Genomic DNA, 22412 nt, shown 5'->3' on the forward strand with positions numbered 1-22412 from the left:
TATAGTCTGATAAATAACCACGGTTGTACGGTTATTACGGTTATTAAGGATTCATTTATTTTACAACATTAATGTATAAAATCACATGAATACATTTTTGAACAATTGCTAAATTCTTCTGTATTTTCAGTTTGTGTATTTTCTTCTACAATTCTTGGACAAATGATAATAATAATAACTTAGCTGGCTTTGACTTAAACAGTATAGGTGCCTTTGAAACCTGTAGGCTATTCAATTTAAAGATCTTTTAAATAAATGTAATTTTACATTTGGACTGAATAAAGTTATATTATTTTGGTTTGTTTGAAGTGTTAGTAAAAATGATAAGAGCCTCTCAAAACGAATAATAACACAGGGTCATCCTGGACCAGGTACTGAGAGTCATTTTTACAGGTGTAGCTTAATATTACACAAAAATCAATTATAAATATTAGGGGTGGCAAGATTAACGTGTTAACTCGTGCTATTCATTAATTAATCATTAACGCGTTAAAATAATTCAACGTAATGAAATGCAGTCAGACCACCAGGAGCCCCGCCCGGGTTTAATCCGCGAGCAGGAGGTTTTTAATGCTGTGTGGCTCTTTCATGTGAGCGTGCAGGTGCGTGCGCACACACCCACAGACATACAAACAAGATGCACGGACAAACCAAGAGACGCTTCACGCGCACATATTCTTTTGAACGCGGAGCTTTGTCATACAGTGCATCATGATGCACGCGCCTCTTGGTGGTTCGTGGATCTGGTTTGTGTGTGCGTGCGTGAAACAAAAACACGCGGTGTAGCGAAGGCTTTACGGTTACTTAACCGTGACATTTTAAAGCGCGGTTAATAGTGAAACCGGTTAATCGCTGCATCCCTAGTTGCGAGTTGGAAAATATGAACTTTGGCAGAAAATCGCGCCACGTTAACCAATCAGGAGCTTGCTTTAGTAGTGAGATGATTACAGGAAGCGAGCGGAACCGCAGAAGCTTCTCCAATGATGCAAATTTACGTGTGAAAGTCTCGAAGCGAAGTAAACTCAAAATGTTCAAGCGTCCAACTACGCGCAAAACAGCGCGTTTTTGCCACCTCTACCGCGGTGAATCCAACATTATGATCATTTATTAGATCCCTTTGAAGCTGCATTGAAATTGCAAACTGTTGAGGTCCACTAAAGTCCACTATGTGAGAAAAATCCTGGCATGTTTTCCTCAAAAACTTAATTTCTTCTTGCCTGAATAAAGAAAGACATCAACATCTTGGATGAAATGAGGATGAATACATTATCAGGATTTTATTTTTATGAAAGTGCAGTATTCCTTTAACATTTAATGGTTTTAGTTTTTGTGCAAATGTACCCTTAAGCACAATTTTTGTCTTGGAGACACTTACGCAGATCCTTTTAAAGATTTAGGTCTTACAAGTGTCCTTTATTGCCATTTGTTAATATTGCCAGCACCTCCACCATTTGATTGTTTCTGTTCTTGTTGAAACGGCACAAAGCTTTTAAAGCACACGATCTCAGAGCTCTAAAATTGTTGGCCATTATTCGGGCTTTATTGCACCCAATCAGCGTGTTCATCATTCTGACGCAAGACTCCAACACATAATACCTTGCGGCACTGATTTCTTTAAACGCACATGTTTCATTTTTCCAAAAACACTCATAACCTCTGTTATAACGAAGGTCGCAATTTCACGCTTCGCCTGAGGATTGCTCAGTCTCTTCATACAAAGCACAATACCTCCTAACAAAAAAGTCTCTACTCGTGTAAACATTACCTGAAGCCTGTCAGAGCCAGCGCAAGCTCCTTATCAGCCACGTGTGTAACCTGTGGAGAAAAAATAACCATGAAAAAATAGCTTTTGTCAGAGATGCATTGCTTGAATAGCATCTCTCTCACGTGAAGCGCGAGAATAAGGGAGGAGTGGGGCACAGGCATTGAGTGGACACAAAAGCCAGCGCAATTTTCACCAAACCAGACTTTTCCAAATGAATGCCTTTGAGAAGGTAATCTCTGATAGCAGTGGCTTTTAAAGTGACATTCAATCAGGTGTTTCAAAGAAAGAAAAGAGTGGGGGGTAGTTTTTCTGTTCACATAAGATCTTTTTGCCATCATAGATGTCTATATATGTTTTCAAAGAGCGATATGGAAAATACAATCAGGCACATGTGGCTCTTATTAGGCTTTATGTGTTCAGTATTGAAAGTCTGGATTAGAGAATGGGCAACATATCCAGTGAATGTTCGGCTGGTCTTTGAACTTAAACTGAATTGAATTCATTTCCATTCACACTGAGTGAATCATTATGATCTCATTTTTTTTTGTCTTGAGATTTGCTGTTATGTCACTTCTGGTTAGTAGATCCACACAGTGGACACTTATGTTTTATCTTATCCACAGTTTCTAGTAATGGCAAAGTTTTAAAAATGATAAAACAACATAAATGGAAATAGGGACATCTCTCTCATTGATACTGGACTCCTATACGCAGTTTATTCTGTAGGGTCCAACACAGATATTTCCAAATTCTTGCATAGGCATTGATGTTTGCAAATGTCAACCATTTAGGGATGAATCTGTAGATCAAAATATTTTTAAGATCACTCATTTAAATACACAGTAAGGTGATAGCCCGGGGCGATATGGGCCGTTCTTTCATTTGCTGGAGATTTTTTTTCTCTTGTGATTTTAGTTTCACATATTCTTTACAGAATAAAACTATACAATAACAGCCTTGTGCAAAGCATTCTGGGAACCAGAAATCATCATCAACCTTTTTCTGTTTTTTGCTTCAGATTTTTTCCCCAGAGTGTTTGGCTTGATGCTGTTTTTTTGGTTTTGCTCTGTAGAGACAAAGACTTGTGAATGTTTGATGTTCTTTTAACTTTAAACAAACTGTTGCCAGTAAAAAACATACATTTAAATCTACGGTAAATTACCGGCAACCCAGCTGCAATTTCTGCGGAGTTTTTTTGCAGTGTAGTATTACATTTTGAATAGAAATGTACAAAAACAAGTTACTCTCTTAACTCTTTCTATTTTGCCTTCATTGTACATATGATGTGAAAAACAAGAAGCTATATATGAATTTAACGTGAAAAGCACAGTTACTTGTCATCCATGTGGTTAAGCTTCTCAGTGCTGCTGCTCATTGGTTACATAACACTTCCCTCCTATTCGAATATGAGGTTTATAGCTTTCCGAATCGAATCGTCAAATCCTCGACTATAAGAAGTCAGCCCTACGTAATAATATTACTTTTCTGAAGTAACGAGTAAAGTAACACATTACTTTATAAATGTACACATTACTATTTGAGTTACTTTTTTTTTTTAAAGTAATGCAAAAACAGCCCTATTATTACGTAAAACTTGTAATGCGTTACCCCAACACTGTTCACCACACCAGTCCTTGTTATACCATTTTCAAAATATGACTCATGGTCTATCGTTATCACATATGTTCATTAAGCTCATGTGGGCACTGTTTGCTAAAATCTTGCAACTTGTCTCTTTCCTTTTCCCCTTTCTTTATCATTTTATCTCATCTTTCTGCTCTAAATGAAAAGTGACCAAAGGGGCTAAAGTATTGTGTATCAAAACATTGTCGTTCCTTCTCATTCGCAGTTTAACAGTGCAGCGCGACAGCTCATAGAACTGGACAAGGCAGAAAGTGGAGGAGACTCCAGCGAAGGTCCCTCTTCCTCGGGCCCCCAGGCCAATGGCTCCCAGAAGGTCCCCGGGGAAAAGAAGAACAGTAAGAAGCGACACTCCTTCACCTCCTTGACGATGTCCCATAAGCCTTGCCTGGCACCTCCACCCCAGAGACACTCCATGGAGATCAGCGGCCCGGTTTTGATCAGCTCCTCTAACCCCACAGCGGCAGCCCGAATCGGAGAGCTCAGCGGAGGCTTGTCCTCCAGCGCACCTTCACAGGTGAGTGAGTGATGGGTGCATAAAACAACTGTGATGGGAAATGGCATATAGGTGGGATGAAATGAAATAGGAGGCGGTTGGTCTCTTTGTCGCGCTCCCTCTGAATATTATTACAGCATTAAGGCTGACCTCTAAATGTCCTTACACGCAACCCTCCCTTCCTCTCTCTGTGGTATATTTAGATTAGTACTGATACTGGGTGCAGGTAAGGACATCATCACGTACTGAGGATGAGAGCCGTGGCCATGGTTACACAGGCTGATAAGTTTACTGCTCGTATTCAGTCATGTACAGCAGAATCTCCACACAGCATTATATTTTAATTAATATAGCGTGACCATGACAGCTTTTTGACCTTGATGTTCATTCAGTTAAATTCCTCGTGACTGAAACACAGGGAGATGGAGAGAGGGACATTGTCTTTGTTTGGGATAGTTCAGTATATGTACTGTAAAACCTATAGCTTATTATTATTTATGAAAATGAAGAATATGTGAAACGACACAAGTATTATGCAGTAAATGTTTTAATCAGTATTGTCACATGATCTTATGCTACATGTGCTTGGTATCCAATTACCATCTAGAAAACTAAACAATGACTTGCTTTAATAATGACTTCAGAACTCTGCATTCGTCTCACTAAAAATAAATGATCAAGTAATGCACATTGCATTCTGGGATACATTACAGTGCCAAAAATTTGATTAATGAGAATAATGAGAAATTAAGGATTAATGAGAGTCATATGGTGGTTTGCTTTTGGGATAGCCTTTATATGCTTAATGATGAGATTGGATCAGATTGTGTAATTATGGAAAGCTTGGAGAGCAAAATGTTTTCTGAACTACGAAAAGGGAATGTGCACTTCAGCGTGACTGGCTTTAAAAAAAAGTTTCTATCGAGAATGATTGTTTTATGACAGAAATAGGGGAAATGCGCACAGCAGTATCATAAAAACCAAATTGTGAAATTTGTCAAACAGCTGCAAATGATAGTTAGAGAAGACAGGAAAAATCATTGTGTCAACATCCTACCCACACTAAAGAGGGATGCTTTTCCACACCAGCTTACTGTTCTCTCCCATTCTGTCAGCGGTTCTCCCTCTCGCTTGCTCCTCATTCCACACAGTCCAACATGCTGTCCGAGCGTTTGAAATCACTGATGCGTGACAGCGCTCCAGCACATCAAACGATCTCCCCACCAATCAGTGGCAGAGGTTACGCCAACAGCTCGGGAATGACAGTCACTCACAGCTGTTTCACTGGTTGCCGAGCAGTGTGGTCTCCAAGGAGATGGCAGACAGACATGTCACTGCATGCGATGTTCCTGGGTGGTGGAGCTCTAGGAAAGTTTGGAATAAATTTGGCTTTTCTTTATCCTTTACACTTGCTTCATTTAGTTAGTTAGTTAGTTTTATTATCAATAGCACATTACTTTTAGTTAAGAGTAAGTTTACACAACAACAATGTACTCAAAAGGAAAACGCTTCACGTACAGAGGACAATGCGATCCCCGTTCATGGTTTTTTCCCCTTCTTTAAACTTGGATCATTTAGATTCATTATTAATAGCATGATATCATTTGTTAAGGGTAGGGCTAAGGGCTGTGACGGTGCATTGCGTTTTCCATTAAAAATTTCTGTCTGAAATCAATTCTGAATCGCAAGAATATGATTCTGTGTTTCATGAGCAGCTTTTGCGTGTATCATGGGTCTTTGATCAATAGGAAGTCCTTATCAATCTAAAATCACTGAGTCGTTTATAACGTGCATTTAAAAAAGCAACACTTGTCAAACATAATCATTCAAAGTATTCTTTATTATCATGAAAATACCTGAAACTATTTGAAGAATAGCAATGCAAATGTTATTATAATGTTATTATTTCCTGGAATAGCGTTTGTAATAGTTCTTCTTCTGTGGCACAAATGGAGTTTCTGCACGAGAGCACCCTCTGGCTTTGGATGTGGTGGCATTTTATCGTAATTCATTCTAATTTATTCATTTGGAAATCGCGTATTTGCACGATTAATCGTCCCAGCCTTAGTTGTACTACATGACGTCCATGTACTAAAAAGTGAGAAGTTTTTCCTTTTTTAAATGTTTCACAAACATTGCCAAACGATCACGTTCACATGGATCTGCGAAAACAACTAGTAGCGCTGTAATATGCATGTCAAGCCATTAGTTGTGGGTGTCACTTTGTAAAGAAATAAAAGTATGCCCATGATATAACTGACATTGCAAATTGAAAATATGGCGAATGAAAACACGTCAACTTCATACGAACTTTTATATATCTACAAAAAGTTTTTACGCTCGGGTGAGGTGGTTTTTCAGGCAATTAGAGAAAGGAATATATCGCATGATTCGTTTTTTAAAATGGTGTGGTATGTTTGATTGGAGGACAATACAAAAGAGGTGTGTTTGACTTCATCAGGTGTCACATAAACAGACAAGCGAGTGACATTAAAATACAGCGAGAGTGTTTCAAGAGTCAACTGCTCCAGACGCTTCTGAGCTGCTCTTGCGGTATTTTGATGTCATCTGCATGTCGGTTTGCGCGATGACAAAGGAAGTCGAACACACCTTTGCCATAGTTTTTAAAATGATTAATCGCGAGACAATAAAATTACGTTTTAGTTGCATAACATCGATTAATGGAAACTCCGTCATTTTGCAATAGTTTATTTTCGACATTTAGAAAATAACACTAAAGTTTTGCGAAAAGCTCGAATGGAAATGCAGCTGCAGTCTTCACAAATATCTCACAAAATATTTTAACAATGTGCAATAACAGTATAATTTTCAGAAAAAGTTTGATTCCAAGCCATCCATATTGTTGTGCAAATAAACATTTGCACAAAAAATATATATTTTGCCATTTAATATAAACATTTTATTTTATTTTTTAGTTGAAAATGTTGTATAAATGGACCTAATATAAGGTTTTTCTATTTTTGCTCTTTCTTTTAATTTTGGCATGTAAAAGGAAAAAGTTTGAGACAATACAGGGAATATATTGGGGGGAAAGTTTTGCAAACATGCCTAGCCTATCATCCCTAGCTGTAGTGATCTGAACTTTTCGGACAAGCAAACTGGTATAACCTATATAAAATTCTCTTGTTGAATCTGGTTTCCCCACACCTAATATCTGAGGTAAAGGCTCATGGCTTGTGAATTTAAATTTGAGGCCGAAATTTAGGCTGTTGAACCAAAAATCCCCACTGTAGTATGCTCAGATCATGAAACTACAATAAGACAGAAATGGAAGGTAGTATTTCTGCTTTCAGATAAATGACTATGTTCCTTCATAATGGCCCCCAACTAATGGCGTCACCTGCCTGAGAACCTTCTGGAGCCCTCATTCCACAAAACACTGGAAATAACAGAAGACACATGATACTTGTGTCCTCTCAGTTTCGGTCGGTCCTATCTATGCTCTTAGATCTGTTTTGGTGTTTATAGGCGGGGTCTTCTGAAAGCTGACCCTCATCTGTGTTTTATGAGAGTGAATACTTAACACCAATGGAATGAGGAAGCATGTGTTAATGTTTATTAACATGAGACAGTTTCTCAAACAAAATCTGTTGTCATGTGTTAATGTGAAACCCACATCTCTGTTCTTAAACACATTCCAGTGTATTTACACAAGACAACGTTTCCTACAAGCAAAACTGTTTATTTATTTCCTGCAGTGTACTTTGAGTCTATAATTAGACTTTTCTTATTGTCACAGTTTTCCTTTTACGCTTCAGGTTTTCATCCATTACACAATGTTTTTTTCACCTTTTCCATGCTCGCTTTACAATCCTGCCGGTAGCATTTGTTCTGCATTTTACTATAATTTTGTTTGATAAAATACTTTATTTCGTGTGACTGACACCTGAAATGTTTGTTACCAGGCAACAACGCTATATGGCAATACACAATGATAGCTGATCCGTTGTTTGTATGTCATCTAGTAATATGAATATAGACGCACTGCCTCTTTTACACCCCACTGCACATACCCACAATTCATCTCTCCCTTTCTTTCCTCTTGTTGCTTTTTGTCTCACGGGCTTTTACACATTCCTGTCTGGGAGTTTTAGCACTAATAATTAACCAGACACTTTCGATCTCATAAAAGCCCGTTCATGCCCATAAAGTCATTCCCCTCCTGCATGGCAGCAGTTATGAGAGTGATGTATCCTTTTACATGACTTTTCTGACACACTTGGTGTATTTAAGCCACAAACTTATTGCTCTCATATTCTTCTGCTTTAAAGGGAAGAAAGAGGAAAACTAAGAAAGGAAAGAACCGGTGGGAATAAAGTTTAAAGTGAGAAATTGGGTGACAAACTGTGTTAAGTTTGCATGTTCTCCTTTTGTCAGCGTGGGTTTACTCCAGGTACTCCGGTTTCCACCCACAGGCCAAAAACATGCAAGTTAGGTGAATTGGAGATACCAAATTGTCCCTCTACAGCTTGTGTATGGATTAACCAGTTATTGCCATGAATATAGCCATAGATGCTGGAATTGGCATGAAGAAGAAATAAAGAAATAAATGAGAGATTGAGGATTCAGGGTACCAGACAGAACCAATCTTATATGTATTAAATAGGACTTGAGATTTCTTGATACCCTATACACTGCAAATATGACTTTCATTTTTGTCTTGTTTTCAGTAAATATCTAAAAATTCTTAAATCAAGATGCTTTTTCTTGATGTGCTCATGACCTAAGAAAATAAGTGTAGTTTATAGACAGAAAATATACAATTTAAGTGAATTTGTGCTTAAAAAGAGCAAAAATATCTGCCAATGGGGTGAGAAAAAAGTTTTCTTTTTTCTTAAACACTTAATTCAAGCAAAATTTCTTACCCCACTAGTAGATATTTTTGATTGTTTAAAGCACAAATTCAGTTAAATTGTATATTTTTTGTCTAAAAATTAGACTTATTTTCTTAGGGCATTTTGCTCATACATCTTGATTTAAGAATTTTTTGATATTTCTACTGAAAACAAGACAAAAATATTAAGTAATTTTTTGCAGAGTAGGTTTTTGTATGAAGAACAAACAAAATATTTGGCAAAGGACATTTTGGTACCTGTGTCTTTGATGCTCGGCCCTTTGTTGTGCAAATGTATCCCTGCACACAGCTGTGACATTATTTAGCTGTTGGCTTATTTTATCCAATCAACTGATGTTGTTTTCACCTGCAGGACGTGGGGTGTCAGCGAGAGCGGCATTAGATGTTTGTGCCATTATGTATTTATATTTACATATCTGAACTATATATTATTAAAGCCATAGCATGTGACTGATAAACGCTGGAGGTAAGCAAGCCTGTAGAGGAGAGAGAGGGTGTTTACAGAGATACCCAATGTTTTGTTCTTACATATGAGTTCACTTGTGAAGAGTATAAACAATTTTAGTTCTTTGTTGGGTCGAGATTTGTGCTGCATTCCAGATAACTCTGATTACGGAAAAGGCAATAACGTCTGAATTTAGAAACATTAGGAACATTTAACAACATTAAAAGATCAATGTTACAAATACTTTGGTAACATTAAACATTTAGGGCAGTTTCCAGAACAGGGTTTATGTTAATACAAGACTAGGTCTTAGTTATATTAGGACAGTGGTTCCCAACCTTTTTAGCCCCAAGTACCCCCACAGCCCTATCAGTAAGTCTCAAGTACCCCTTCATCGAAACTAAACCAAGGTTGTGTTTTAAAGACAAATAATTAGTAATATTGATTAATTAATCAATTTTAAACATTAAATAAAAAGCACTGACTTATGAAGCATGTTTATTTCAACAAACCACCAACAAATGCAGTGTTTGCATTTTATCAGCTCATTTGCATTTTAAAAGACACACCCCAAAACGGCACATTTTTGCTCAGGCCTACAAAATGGCAATTTTGACATGCTATAATTAATTATCTTTATGGTGTTTTGAGATAAAACTTCACAAACGGACTCTGGGAATGCCAAAGGCTTATTTTACAAATACAAAAAATGAATCATATGGCCCCTTTAAGGGTCAGATTTACTAACAGCTTGCGCAAACCATCATTTTGGTGTTAAACAACTTAAGACACGCATATTTAGCTCTGAAAAGGTGTTATTTTTGCGACCTTATTGCATATGCATTTGTAGAAGTTTTCCTTTTAGAAGCAACATTAATTGGAGGAAAGTATAAAATTTTGCCAGAGGAACATACTTTAAAAAAAAGTTTGCCAAGCCATGCCATGTTTAAGTTGCTGAAGAAAAGAGGAGGAGAAGTCAAATCAGGTGTTTCAAAACTTCGTTTAACCCTTCATCTTTCATCCTCCGGTTCTTCTTAGTGTACTTTTACTTGGCTGGAATTTCACACTCCGCAGTCCGCATTTTTATTGCGATGTCCTGCTGAGGTTTCTTATTTGTGACCCTGTACTAATTTGCGCTGCTCTTAGTAGATTGCAATGGTCATTATAGAAATGTGCTTATGTCATTATTGTGCATTATTGTGTATTTTATTTGCGCCTTTGTTGTAAATCACACGCAAATTTTCCACTCCGGCGTTCAATTCCATAACAAAATATGTTAGCCAAAAACAATGCAAATGTTTTTTTGCGTCATTTGAAAATGCAATGGCAGCGGGAATGAATATCATTATTTGAACATTATTTATAGTTAATAAACTTTGTGTCTTTAGAAACTATTCAGGTACATTGAAAAAAATCAGATCGTTCTTGAGTTGGCCATTGCTATTGCGTTTTGGAGCATGCAGCGCATTTTGAATTAATTTTTTTAATTAAGGCAGTTTAAACATTAATTTTAATCTGGGACTAGGATAAACCCTGTTTGGGAAACGGCCCCTTGAAGTGTAAAGTAAGAGTCCCCTTCCAAACATAATTTCCGGATTGAATTGTGAAATATCCTAAATCCAAGTTGTTTGGAATGTAGCATTGATGTCTAATCTTGAGTGAGAAACGGTGATGTAATGTAATAACATTTATACTTTGTTAAAGGTGTCTTATTAAATGTGTTTGGGGCTTTTTTACACGCAAAAAAGCACGCACACAACAATCTCTTTCTTTAGCTTAGAAAGCAGTCTCATGTCTTATAGATTTGATATGGTTTGGCCTTTTCCTATGCCCATTTCATTAACTGTAATGAACTGAGGATAAATTTGAGAAACCTGCTGTTTGGGTTCATTGGCTTAAGTACAATCTGGTCATAAAGTGAGAACTACAGAGCTAATTTTGGACCTGAGAAGGGAAAAGAAGTGGAAAAAATAAAGTCATTAATGACAAATGTCACCCTAGGACATTTATACAATATTCAGAAATGTTCAAGGGTTGCGTTTGCCTCCGGGGAAAGAACGGGAAATTGAATCAAACTTGAAAGTGATTTGTGGATGTCATCATTTTATATAATTATCTCTGTCTCCTCTGTGATAAGGACTATTTCTGGTCTCTGTGACTGCTGTCTAGATATACACACACAACTTTTTTTTAGACAAGCAGATGGCTTCTTATTCAGTATTATTATTTTAATTTAATATTTTTATATGTATTGTCTATATGAATACTCTTTTCTTGTGTCTGATTTGCTGAAGCACAGATGAAGTGTCGTCTCTTTAAAGATGAGACCATATCATTTGCAGAGGTTCACAGCTTGAAGTTATTTATTGCTTCACATCAGAAAATGTCTTTTTTGTTGAAGTCCCTTTGAACCTACAAATCAGTTTGATTCTAGCTTGTTTGTAGTGTTTCTCAGAGGTTGTTGTTTTTCTTTTTTTTGAACCTGTATGTTTATTATTGTAGATTCTGTATGAAGCCTTGCGATGCTAACATACATTTTAATATAACATACAGCAGATGTATCACCCACACTGATCTGTACTACTGATGTTTTCTGAAAGCGTGGGCATCAAGCTCCAGATTTTATTGTTGATTTGTTGAACCTATTTTTTTGTACAAGCATAGGGCCTCAGTTGGTCTCTGACAGCGAATCATTAATCAGTTTGTTCAAGCATGCAAGCCCAGCTGACCAGTCAGAATAAATGTTATTTGCCATATGACTCAGATCACCAAGTACATGTTCTGATTGGTTATGACATTTTAAGGCCACCAATGCTGGTAGGTACAAAGAACAAATGTGTGTACAGCCTTACCAATAACATGTCATTACAAACGTCTCCTTGCATTAAAGTTTGTTTTTCTAAATAAATAACAGTTATCGTGGGTTATATACGTGTGTAGTATGCCTTTTTGTGCCCTTCCTTGAGTAGAACAAAATCTTAGTATGTTCATTAATGTATCATTTCTTTTTATTTGTCTCCTCAGGTTCACATTTGCACAGCAGGACTCATTGTAACTCCTCCACCAAGCAGTCCTGTCACCACAGCCACAGTTTTCACATTTCCTCCTGAGACCAGCTATGGCTCTCTACCTGTGGTGAGTCTTTTAGGACTTATAAAAGGAGTAAAGTACCTTTTATAGTAATATTTATGACTTAAATAGCATGTCCGATAACTTGTTTATCTTCATTGTCCACAATTCATATTTTAAGACCTGAATATTAATACGCCAACACACAATATTACCTCAACGCTAGTATGCAAACTTATATGCTCATCATTTATGTAGTTTGAGTAATTGTATAAAGTTTACTACCATATTTTAACAAAATTCAAACTGATTTTTTTGTGTGGAAAGGGTTTTGTTCAGATTGCATTTTACAGAGTCTATTTATGCAGACTGTATTGGTCAACATGTGCTGTTAACACATTGCATTTGTCTTTATGCCTTTGTCAGTGCAAACACAAACATTTGGCTTGAGAATGTTTTAAAACTGATCCCCAACACATTAAGGTCAATTCAGAAAATCCAGTGTAGTAAATGTAACATTTTGAGTTGGTGTCATGGCCAATTTTGTCCTCCCGGCAATTCTGTCCCCCAGGACCCCGACTGGTACCTAGAAAAAATGCCTGGTCAAAATGTGTCATTGCTATATCTTGTCTGTGTTAGCGGTCTAGCAAGCTAATTACTTTGTACAAAATAGAAGCATACAAAATATTTTTTTTAAATAAAAGCTTACAAAAAAATAATATAATAAACTAATATTCATGTTGCAGACACGTCAGTAGTTTTGTGTCATCATCTGCTTCACGAAAAAACAATACTTTTATTTTTGTAAATTATTAACATGAATGTAGTTTTTGTAGTAAAAGTGTAATCATGGCTTATAAATTATAATTTTAATGTATGATTCAAATATGTAGTAATCATGTTCTGTATAAGTAATTTGTTAACTTTACACTGTACAAAAGTGGAAAGCGTACAGTAAATAAAATATCTAAATAATAAAATGACACAAGCAATGTGTAAATCTCACTGCCTATATACTACTATTTATAAAACGGTTAGTTCCAATCCTTGATTCTGATTGGTCAATAGGTGTGCTTTATTCACGATACAGCACAGCCTCTTGTACCTTATTGCTTACCTAAACATATCATTTAAAAGACATCAATTGTAATTTTAATATCGTTCTATGTCTAACTACATAAATAGTAACGCGATTTTGTAGGAATTATAATAAGGTGCTAAAAAGACTAACCATGAGTTTTTTTTAGCCAATGGAATCACGCGGGGTCCTAAGAGGACAGAATTGCTCATGACACCGGGATACTACAGCCTTGCAAAGTAAAGTTTATTGACTCGTACGTGTACACAAATGCTTGACGCATGCACATTGTGACAAAATTCAATGCATCTCCTACTACATACTTCTGTATTTGCATGTGCAAGCTTAGTGTATAATGTACCCAGGGTTTAAAAAAATCTGGCAATGCGAACGGACTCTCGCGTACATGTCAAAAATTGACTATACTTTATTGATGGGGCTGTAGGGCTACACAAGACAAAACTCCTACACAGTCAGCTTCCCTTTGGGCATCAACAGTGTATCAAAACACACTCGTATGTTGGTAGCTACATTAAAGTTTCAGATGCACGCACGCACACACTCTCTGCAGCTAAGATGCTGACTTTTGATGAGGACAGTCAGTATGCCATCTGATAGCCCTTCATCTCCCTCAACACAAACACACTAACCATTTTCTGGGAGTCGTGTGGGCCTTAGGGTGGACACTAATGGCTCTGTGAGATAAATGTGTGTGCAGTGGTGTGTGGGAATTGTTTTCTTTTGTTTTGAATGTATTGTTTTTGTAATAGTGACCTTAGTGTGCATCAGTTCTCTCTATTACCTTGTGTGTGTGTGGGGGGATGTTATAAGAGCAGGACAAAAACAGTTTTGGTAATTGCAGTAAATTTACATTAAGCAATTAACACAAAAAAATCTACAATTAATTAAACTTATTAGCATGTACATAATGTTTATGTATGTGTTTATGTGTTTCATAAGCCTTATTAGCATCAATGTATCATTAATGAACATGAATTAACAATAAACAAGTGTAGTGTATTTATAAATGATTTCAGTTTTTAATTAACTGAGAGTAATGAATGCTGTAAAACAGTTGTTGGTTTATGATACCCAGTACATTAACTCATTTTAATGAATTAAACTATTAGGATTAGTGTTATTTTGTTCCAGTTAAGTTTCTTGTGCGTCTGCATTTGTATACATGCATGCATGCATGGTCCCCTAAAGCAACAAAAGTGAGCATTACAGAGTGAGAGTTGTTTTCATAGTGGTGCCACTGGGCTCATAAAGTCTGTTTGCAGATGTGTGTGTTAGTCCATATGGAACCAATTTATCCTTTCTCAGCCAGACATATAGCCCAGGCTGGATATCCACCAATCACAACACCTGGCCCGGCCAAAGTACCCACTTTTTAACAGCCAACTCACAAGCTGGAAAGTCACAGTTAGGGGCATTATGGCTTTATAGGGATCTCTGTGTCCTCCTTAGTTCTTGCTACAAATTTAAGTGGGGGACAGATATGTGAAAATATATTAAAATAGCATGAAGGCAACTTGTTAAAGGAACACACATGCATTTTTTTTCTAACAGAATGTCCAAGCAGCCATTTTCTATATACTTATATATAAAAGTGTTTTTAAATAATGCTGCCTTGATGTGCTATCAAAAATGTGATAATTCCCATATCTGAAGTCATGATTATGACCTTGTTGTGTTCAGGTGCTTGAGGTGAAAGATGGCAGTTTCACTTGCATGTCTTGGAAAAAAGTTATTTAAACTAGGGATGCATAACGATTAATTGTGATTAATCTATTGCAGAATAAAGGTTTTTGTTTACATCATATATGTGTTTGTACTGTGTATAATAACTTTGTATAAATATACACACACACATCCATGTATATATTTAAGAAATATTTACATTTGTATATACATTTTTTATCATTTTTACAATTTATATTATATATAAAAATAAATACTTAATATATAAATATATGTTTTTTTCTTAAAATTATACATGCATGTGTGCATGTTTATATATACATAGTTGTTGTTCACGGTTCACACAAATGTATGATGGGCAGGAACCTTTGTTCTGCAATGGATTTGTTTCAATGGGTCGTTATGCAACCCTAATTTAAACGCTAAAACATGCAATGTGCTTCTAATGATTATTTAGATATTTAAATATGTACTAATTTAATGAGAAGACAAGGCAATAAAGCTTTTGTGTATAAAAACTAATAAAGTGTACCTGCCACAGCAGAAATCTATTCTCAACCTCCATTTTTAAAGCTTGGAAAAAGGCATTTTAAAGCTTTATTAAAGGTGCAGTGTGTAAATTGCAACCAATGGCTCCCATCACTGCTCACCCCTTGCTTTTGAAACGCATAGAGAAGCTATGGTAGCCACCACTGGACAAACTTGTCATCTTCGAAGACAACTTAGTAAAAAAAGTTTGTCCATTAAGGGCTTCTGTAGAAACATGGTGGCACAAAATGGCGACTTTCATGTAAGTGGACCCTCGGTATGTAGATAAAAACGTCTCATTCTGTGGTAATAAAAACATAACTGTTCATTATGAAAGGTCTTTATACACCTCTGATAATATAGTTTTGTATATTATTTTACATTTCTGTCAAGAGATCCTTCTAAAAATTACACACTGCACCTTTAAAGGTACTGACTTCAATTGTAGTTTGTTGCATGTGTGCAATTTGCTTTATTTTTTGATATTATGTGACAATGTGTTTAAATATTTCAGGATGCTCTTCCTCCTCCTCCACCCCCTCCTCCTCAGTCACAGTCCATAGCTGTGGGTGCAGCCGCATTGAATGCTGGACAGAGACCATTGCCCGCTTTAGGTGACCAGAGTGGACGTCAAAGACCTACAGTGTGAGTACAACCATAGCATAAAACACACGCACTTTTTAACCTCCAAAGACCTGGTGCGTCCACATACGTGAACATCATATTTTTTGCTGTTTGCACCATAATACTTAATTCTGTGTAACTGGAACCTGTCGTACACAAACATGAACAATTACACTGCTTCATGTTCAAAGAAAAATATTTGGTTATTATATTTATTCGTTCTTTCTAACCCAAAATAGCTGGAAGAAATCTAAAAAAAAAACAAAGTATCTTTAATCCAATTTAAAAACATGGAGGCATTAAAAGATATACACACACACACACACACACACACGAGAGCCCTTAAACTCGTACTCACCTCTGTGCTGTTAGACCATTCCAGCTGCGCATGACGGGACACACAGGTGAGGGGTCACAGGTCATTTCTTTATGCTTTAGGCCAATAGGGTTGTGTCTGAAGCACTAAAATGAGTACTGACCCTCACCTTTAACCTGTTTCTCCATTAACTTATGCACTAAACACACCTGATTTATGTTAGGATCACTCATTGTGCCCAGAGTGAAATGTTTTTATGCCAATCCATAGTGCCCTGTTTTATTGACCGATGCAGAGGAAAGATTTTGTTGGGTTTATGTTTATGGTGGATAAATAGCTCCCACCCCTGTTTGATTAGCGGTATTGCACCTAATGCTGTTTCACATTAATAGATGTAATACTTTATGTAGAATAAATTGTGCATTTATGTGTTTTTGGTATATTCGTTTGTTTGTTTGTTAATTAAGTTTTAATTCTCTCTCAGTTATATGGCCATGTTTCCATATACGCCCCGTAAGGAAGATGAGTTAGAATTGAGGAAGGGTGAGATGTTTCTGGTGCTGGAGCGCTGTCAGGACGGCTGGTTTAAAGGAACATCCATGCACACCGGCAAAATTGGAGTGTTTCCTGGAAACTACATGAGTCCTGTCAGCAGGTATGATATGCACACACATGATCACTTACTTGAACATGTTATCACTCATACATATACACCCAGTAAGCTAAACTAAGAAAAGATTAGATTGTGTTCTGGCTTTTCATTGGACTATAACCTTCACACAAACACACAAGTCTCCACTTTTAGATAAATCTGTGCTGGATGCTTGCACACTTAATTTTTAATGTTCTAGATTGTAGCTGTGGTTGATTTATTATCACAGAAAATAATTTCTTATACTTCCTTCATAAACATTTGGTTAGAGTAATACACTTACAATGGAATTAGTTGCAGCGATACACAAGAGTTAACAAGGAGAAATGCACTTTTTGTAACTTACTTTTAATCTGGTAAAAACAAAAAACACATTATTGAGTCACATGCTTTTCCGTTTATCTTAAGTAGATATTGTGAAAGACCTTACTCGGAATGACTTCCTGGCCAGTTCTTTGTTAATCTATCATATTTTTATCTTATATCAACATTTAAAATGTTTAATTCTTGTGGCTGTAGTTTCAAAACGGGGTGCATTTCTGCCAAACGCAGAAATATAATCTAACACATTTGCTTGTGTACTTTGTGTAAATGCAAAGAAAGGGAAGTGTCAGAATTGTTTATGAATGCTGTCCATAGAGCTGTACTTGTACTGAACCTGAAGCATTCCTGTAGACACAACACTCCCTTGTGGAAGATATAAGAATTACAAAAAGTTAAGCAACACTTTTCCAAATCAACCTGATGCAACTCTTACTTGTGTAGACAATTATTTTAAGAGTATTTTTGCCAGCAACAAAGAAATATAGCTGGGTAAAGCAATATGTTTTTTTATGTTTGCAGATTTACTATAATCTGTTGTAAGCTGCAGGGTGAGATTTTAAAATGAGTTAACCTCACATTACTGTATCTCTCCTCTGCTGCAGGACCGGTAACAGTCAGCCAAAAGTTCCTCTGACCCTGTGCTCTCAGACTGGGCGTGGTGTCACGATTGTTAGCCCCTCCCCTGCTCCCATTGGGGCTGGCCTAGGGAATGGGGACCCCAGCAAACCGCTCCCCGTTTGCCAAAATCCAGCTCCATCGTGCTCGCTGCCTGCTGCTATAGTAACAGCCGCACATATACCCACTGGACAGACCCCTAAAGTGCTTATGCATGTGACATCACAGATGACCGTCAATCAAGCACGCAGTGTCGTCCGGACAGGTATACAAAAAGAGACTCCCTTTAAAAAATAACAAATACCGCTTTGTGCTTTGGTACAAACATTACCTATGGCTTATGGTCCTGAAATAATTTATTAGTCCGGTTTCCAGAATCTTTTTACATTAGTTTGCATAAAATACACGGTTGAATTGAAGATAATACATTTACTTGAAATATATGTTAATATAAGTTTATGGGTTAAGATGAGAAATTCAAAAATCTTAAAAAAAAACTTGAAATGCACACATCAGGTTTATTTCAATGCACATAGTGTATTTATGTTAATTTTATGCAATAAAAAATTACATTTGCACCATTTCTCTGAAAGTTAAAGGGAAAGTTCACCCAAAAATAAAAAATCTGTGATCATTTACTCACTCTCATGTTGTTACAAACCTGTATAAATGTAGTCGTTTTGAAGATCACAGAGGAAGATATTTTAATAAATGTTTGTAACCAAATCGTTTCGTGGACCCCATTTACTTCCATAGTATTATTTTTTTCCTACTATGGAAGTGAATGGGGTCCCCAAATGGTTTGGTAGCAAACATTTCTTGGAATATCTTCCATTGTGTTCATCAGAACAACGAAATTTATACAACATGAGGGTGAATAAATTATGACAGAATTTTCATTTTTGGGGGAACTATCCCTTTAAGACTGAATGGACCTGAAAATGTCAAATGGTGTAACCACTAATTTCGCCAAAGAATGAGAAAAAAAAATATTTTATCCACCTTGATGCCATGTAAATGTAATCATAAAAAAAAAAAAAAAACATTTTAAAATGTAATTTTATTAGTTAATTCCAAATGTACATTTTAATGCGTTTTTGTAAAATTTGTCCTAACATATGCTGAAAACAGCTCTGTTTTCTAAATAATCTTTGACAAATGATGTAAAAATGTATGTTAAAAAAATCATATTACACTAAACTAGATGATTATATTTTATTCCACATTTTTTATGAATATATTTATATTTTCATTTAAAAAAATAGTTACACAAAGTGACACAGACCAGTTACACCACATTGACTTTTTTGCAATTTTCCCCTAAATATTCCTTCAAAATGAAAGAATTAAAATTAAAATAATTTACTTCACATTGACCCTCATGCCAACAAAAATGTGCCAAATAATCCTAAAATGATCCTAACTTTGTATACCACCAAACTTTTATCTATATTCTTTTTCCACCAGCTGTGTGTCATAGTCAGGATCGCCCTACTGCAGCAGTGACGCCCATCCAATCTCATAACTCTGTGGGCTACCATCCCAACTCAGCTGTGTGTCTCCAGCCATCACCTGTTCTTGGCTCCAGCCCCGGATCTTCATCTAGCAGAATGGGCGTGGCTATGGGCTGCGCAGCCTCCTCCCTGACCCCGCCCAATGTTAGTGCTGCTTCTCTAGACAGTGATGTCATGAGACCCGTCACTGTGGTGGCACTTTCTGCGACTCCCGGCAGCACAAAGTCTCTTTCTGCAGGCTCAAATCATAGTGTTGCTTGTAGACTGGATAAAGACTGCAAGGTGAGGCTGACACTGTTGAGCTAAAGTGGTTAAGTTTCACTTCTGCAAGAGTTTTAAACAGTAAGGGTGTTATAAGTCTTTTCCTGTTCTGTAATTGTGTGTTTGCTGATACAGAACTTAAATCATACATTTTCTATGATTTAAATCGTTCTGTAAACCCAGAGGACACAATCCTGAATGTTGTTTTCTGTGGTTTTGTGTGCTGGGACAGCTCTTACACACAGTATAGTTTACTTTCAGCTCTTTAAATGGGTCGTTTCCATAAATCATTCTCTTTCCAAAACTTCATGGGTGTATTTTTGGATGCATGTTTGTTTTCGAAAATCTACATGAAATCTGTTTGGAAATGAGATTGAATAGGCACAAGTATTAAAGTAAGTTTGATGTGGTTGTGTTATGAAATGTCATTTACTGTAATTTCTATTGATTGTGCCCTCGTTGACAGTTTATAATCTTCAGAGAGTCTGTGATGTTTTGATTATAATTATATGGTTGAACAAAAAATGACTTTTTGCCCTCACACGCCATTTCTAAATAATCAAATGTCTTTTCAGCGGGAGAAAAAAGGCTTGCTGAAACTGTTGTCTAATAAAAAGAAAGTCCGCCCATCTCCTCCATCTTCTCCTACACTGGAGGCGGAGCAGACTGTTGCCATGGAGATGCCTCAGGGTGCTACTGGATCGGAAATGGTTCAGCCTAGTTCAGCGGTCAATGCAGTCGGAAACAATGGTCGTGTTGGAGTCGAATCTGAACTTTCTGCATCTTCATCATCCAGCACAGACGCAGCATCACATAGAAGCAACTCACAGGACAACACTGCCCCAATTGCCCCACCGCCACGACAACCGTGCTCTTCACTCCTTTCAGTGCATCATGACGGACGACCAATCGTGTGTGAACGGTACAGTAATACCTGCCAAACAGTATCAGTGTTGGGGAAAGTTACTTTTAAAAGTAATGCATTACAATTTTAAGTTACTCCCAAAAAAAGTAACTAATTACGTTACTTAGTTACTTTTCATGGAAAGTAATGCTTACATTACTTTTTAGTTACTTTTGCGTTACTTTTTCTTGGCTTAGGTTTGAAATCTTTGCATAATGTAACTACGTTCAGTTTAATTCAGTACATAGTTTTTTTAATCAAATTAATCAAACTAAAAAAGTAACTTGCATTACCTCAAATATTAATGTGTACATTTAAAAAGTAATGCGTTACTTTACTCAAAAGTAATTTAAAAGTAATATTATTACGTAATGCAGGTTACTTGTAATGCGTTAACCCCAACACTGAACATTATTCCTTATACACTTCATTTTAGGCAGTCATCATTTACTTGTAGGGAATTCAATTAATTTGGTTTCTTAATAAATCAAATACATTTGCCAACTATTTAAACCTTAATTTCTTTTTTGTCTTAAAAGGTACCGTGTGGTGGTGTCCTATCCTCCCCAAAGTGAAGCAGAGCTGGAACTGAAAGAGGGAGATATTGTATTTGTGCACAGAAAGCGAGAGGACGGCTGGTTTAAAGGAACATTACAGAGGAACGGGAGAACCGGCCTGTTTCCCGGCAGCTTTGTTGACAGCATCTAACGCACATTGACTCTAAAAACTGAACATTTAGACAAATAAACGATGGTAGAAAATAGCAACACTGAATTTCAGTCTTACCAACAGCTCTACAAAAGAGACAACAGGACTGTATGAGTGGTCACATGACTACACGCGATCTGACTGTGATGGAGTTCACAAATGATGAGGGTCATCAGATGCATGGATTTTGCTACAGTTTATATACTATATCCACCTCAGCAGATCCTGGTGTTTCAGTCAATAAACATTTTGGTGAAACACATGGAAGCAGTGGAGGTTAACGGTTAGCACTAGGCACCCTATTTCTAGCACAGTAGAGTATGTTGTGATAGGATTTGTTAATTTATGCATCTGTAACATTTCAAAGAGGTTTAATGTGTGCCTTGTACTGTCTCACTTTACTGTAAATATACGCAAACAAACCTGATCTGAGTCATGAGAACAATATGAATTTTCTTCATTAGAAATACATGAATTTAACTTATTTTTATTAAGTACAAACAGCTTTTTGGGGAGGTTTAGGTCAACTTATAGGTCAAATTCCTGTAGAGACTAATAACACGATACACTTCATGATCATGTGATTTTTTTAACCTGTAATCATTAATAAGAGAACTTGAGGTTTTCCACAGTAGTGTTTGTCTAATAAAGTATAATTGGCTTGTAGTCTCAAATTCTGATTGGTTGTCATCATCAGAAATGCAAATAAAGGGTGATTATGGCAATTAAAAGAAAATAAGTGTGGCTGTATGTGCTTCTAAAATAAGGGAATGATAGATGATGTGTAACTAATTGGACATTTTAAGTCAATATTACTAATAGTCCTTTATTTCACTAAGATATTGGGTCAGATGGATGTTTTGGGAAGTGTTAAAAAGCCCAGAGTTGAGTA

At 36.5% G+C, this 22412-nt stretch overlaps 1 protein-coding gene across 1 annotated transcript in view; it reads left to right on the forward strand.

Moving 5' to 3' along the window:
* The window catches only part of sh3rf1 (SH3 domain containing ring finger 1), a 49878-nt gene extending 27637 nt beyond the window's left edge, over positions 1–22241 (forward strand). The window contains exons 5-12 of the mRNA XM_055185431.2: positions 3615–3923; positions 12248–12358; positions 16117–16247; positions 17027–17197; positions 18121–18398; positions 19601–19929; positions 20484–20830; positions 21352–22241. Coding sequence (XP_055041406.2) covers positions 3615–3923; positions 12248–12358; positions 16117–16247; positions 17027–17197; positions 18121–18398; positions 19601–19929; positions 20484–20830; positions 21352–21520 — 1845 coding nt within the window. The 3' untranslated portion in view covers positions 21521–22241. The remainder of the gene's footprint in view (positions 1–3614; positions 3924–12247; positions 12359–16116; positions 16248–17026; positions 17198–18120; positions 18399–19600; positions 19930–20483; positions 20831–21351) is intronic.
* The last annotated feature ends 171 nt before the right edge of the window (positions 22242–22412 follow it).

This window comes from Misgurnus anguillicaudatus, chromosome 18, assembly GCF_027580225.2.
Source record: "Misgurnus anguillicaudatus chromosome 18, ASM2758022v2, whole genome shotgun sequence".
Taxonomy (NCBI): Eukaryota; Metazoa; Chordata; class Actinopteri; order Cypriniformes; family Cobitidae; genus Misgurnus; species Misgurnus anguillicaudatus.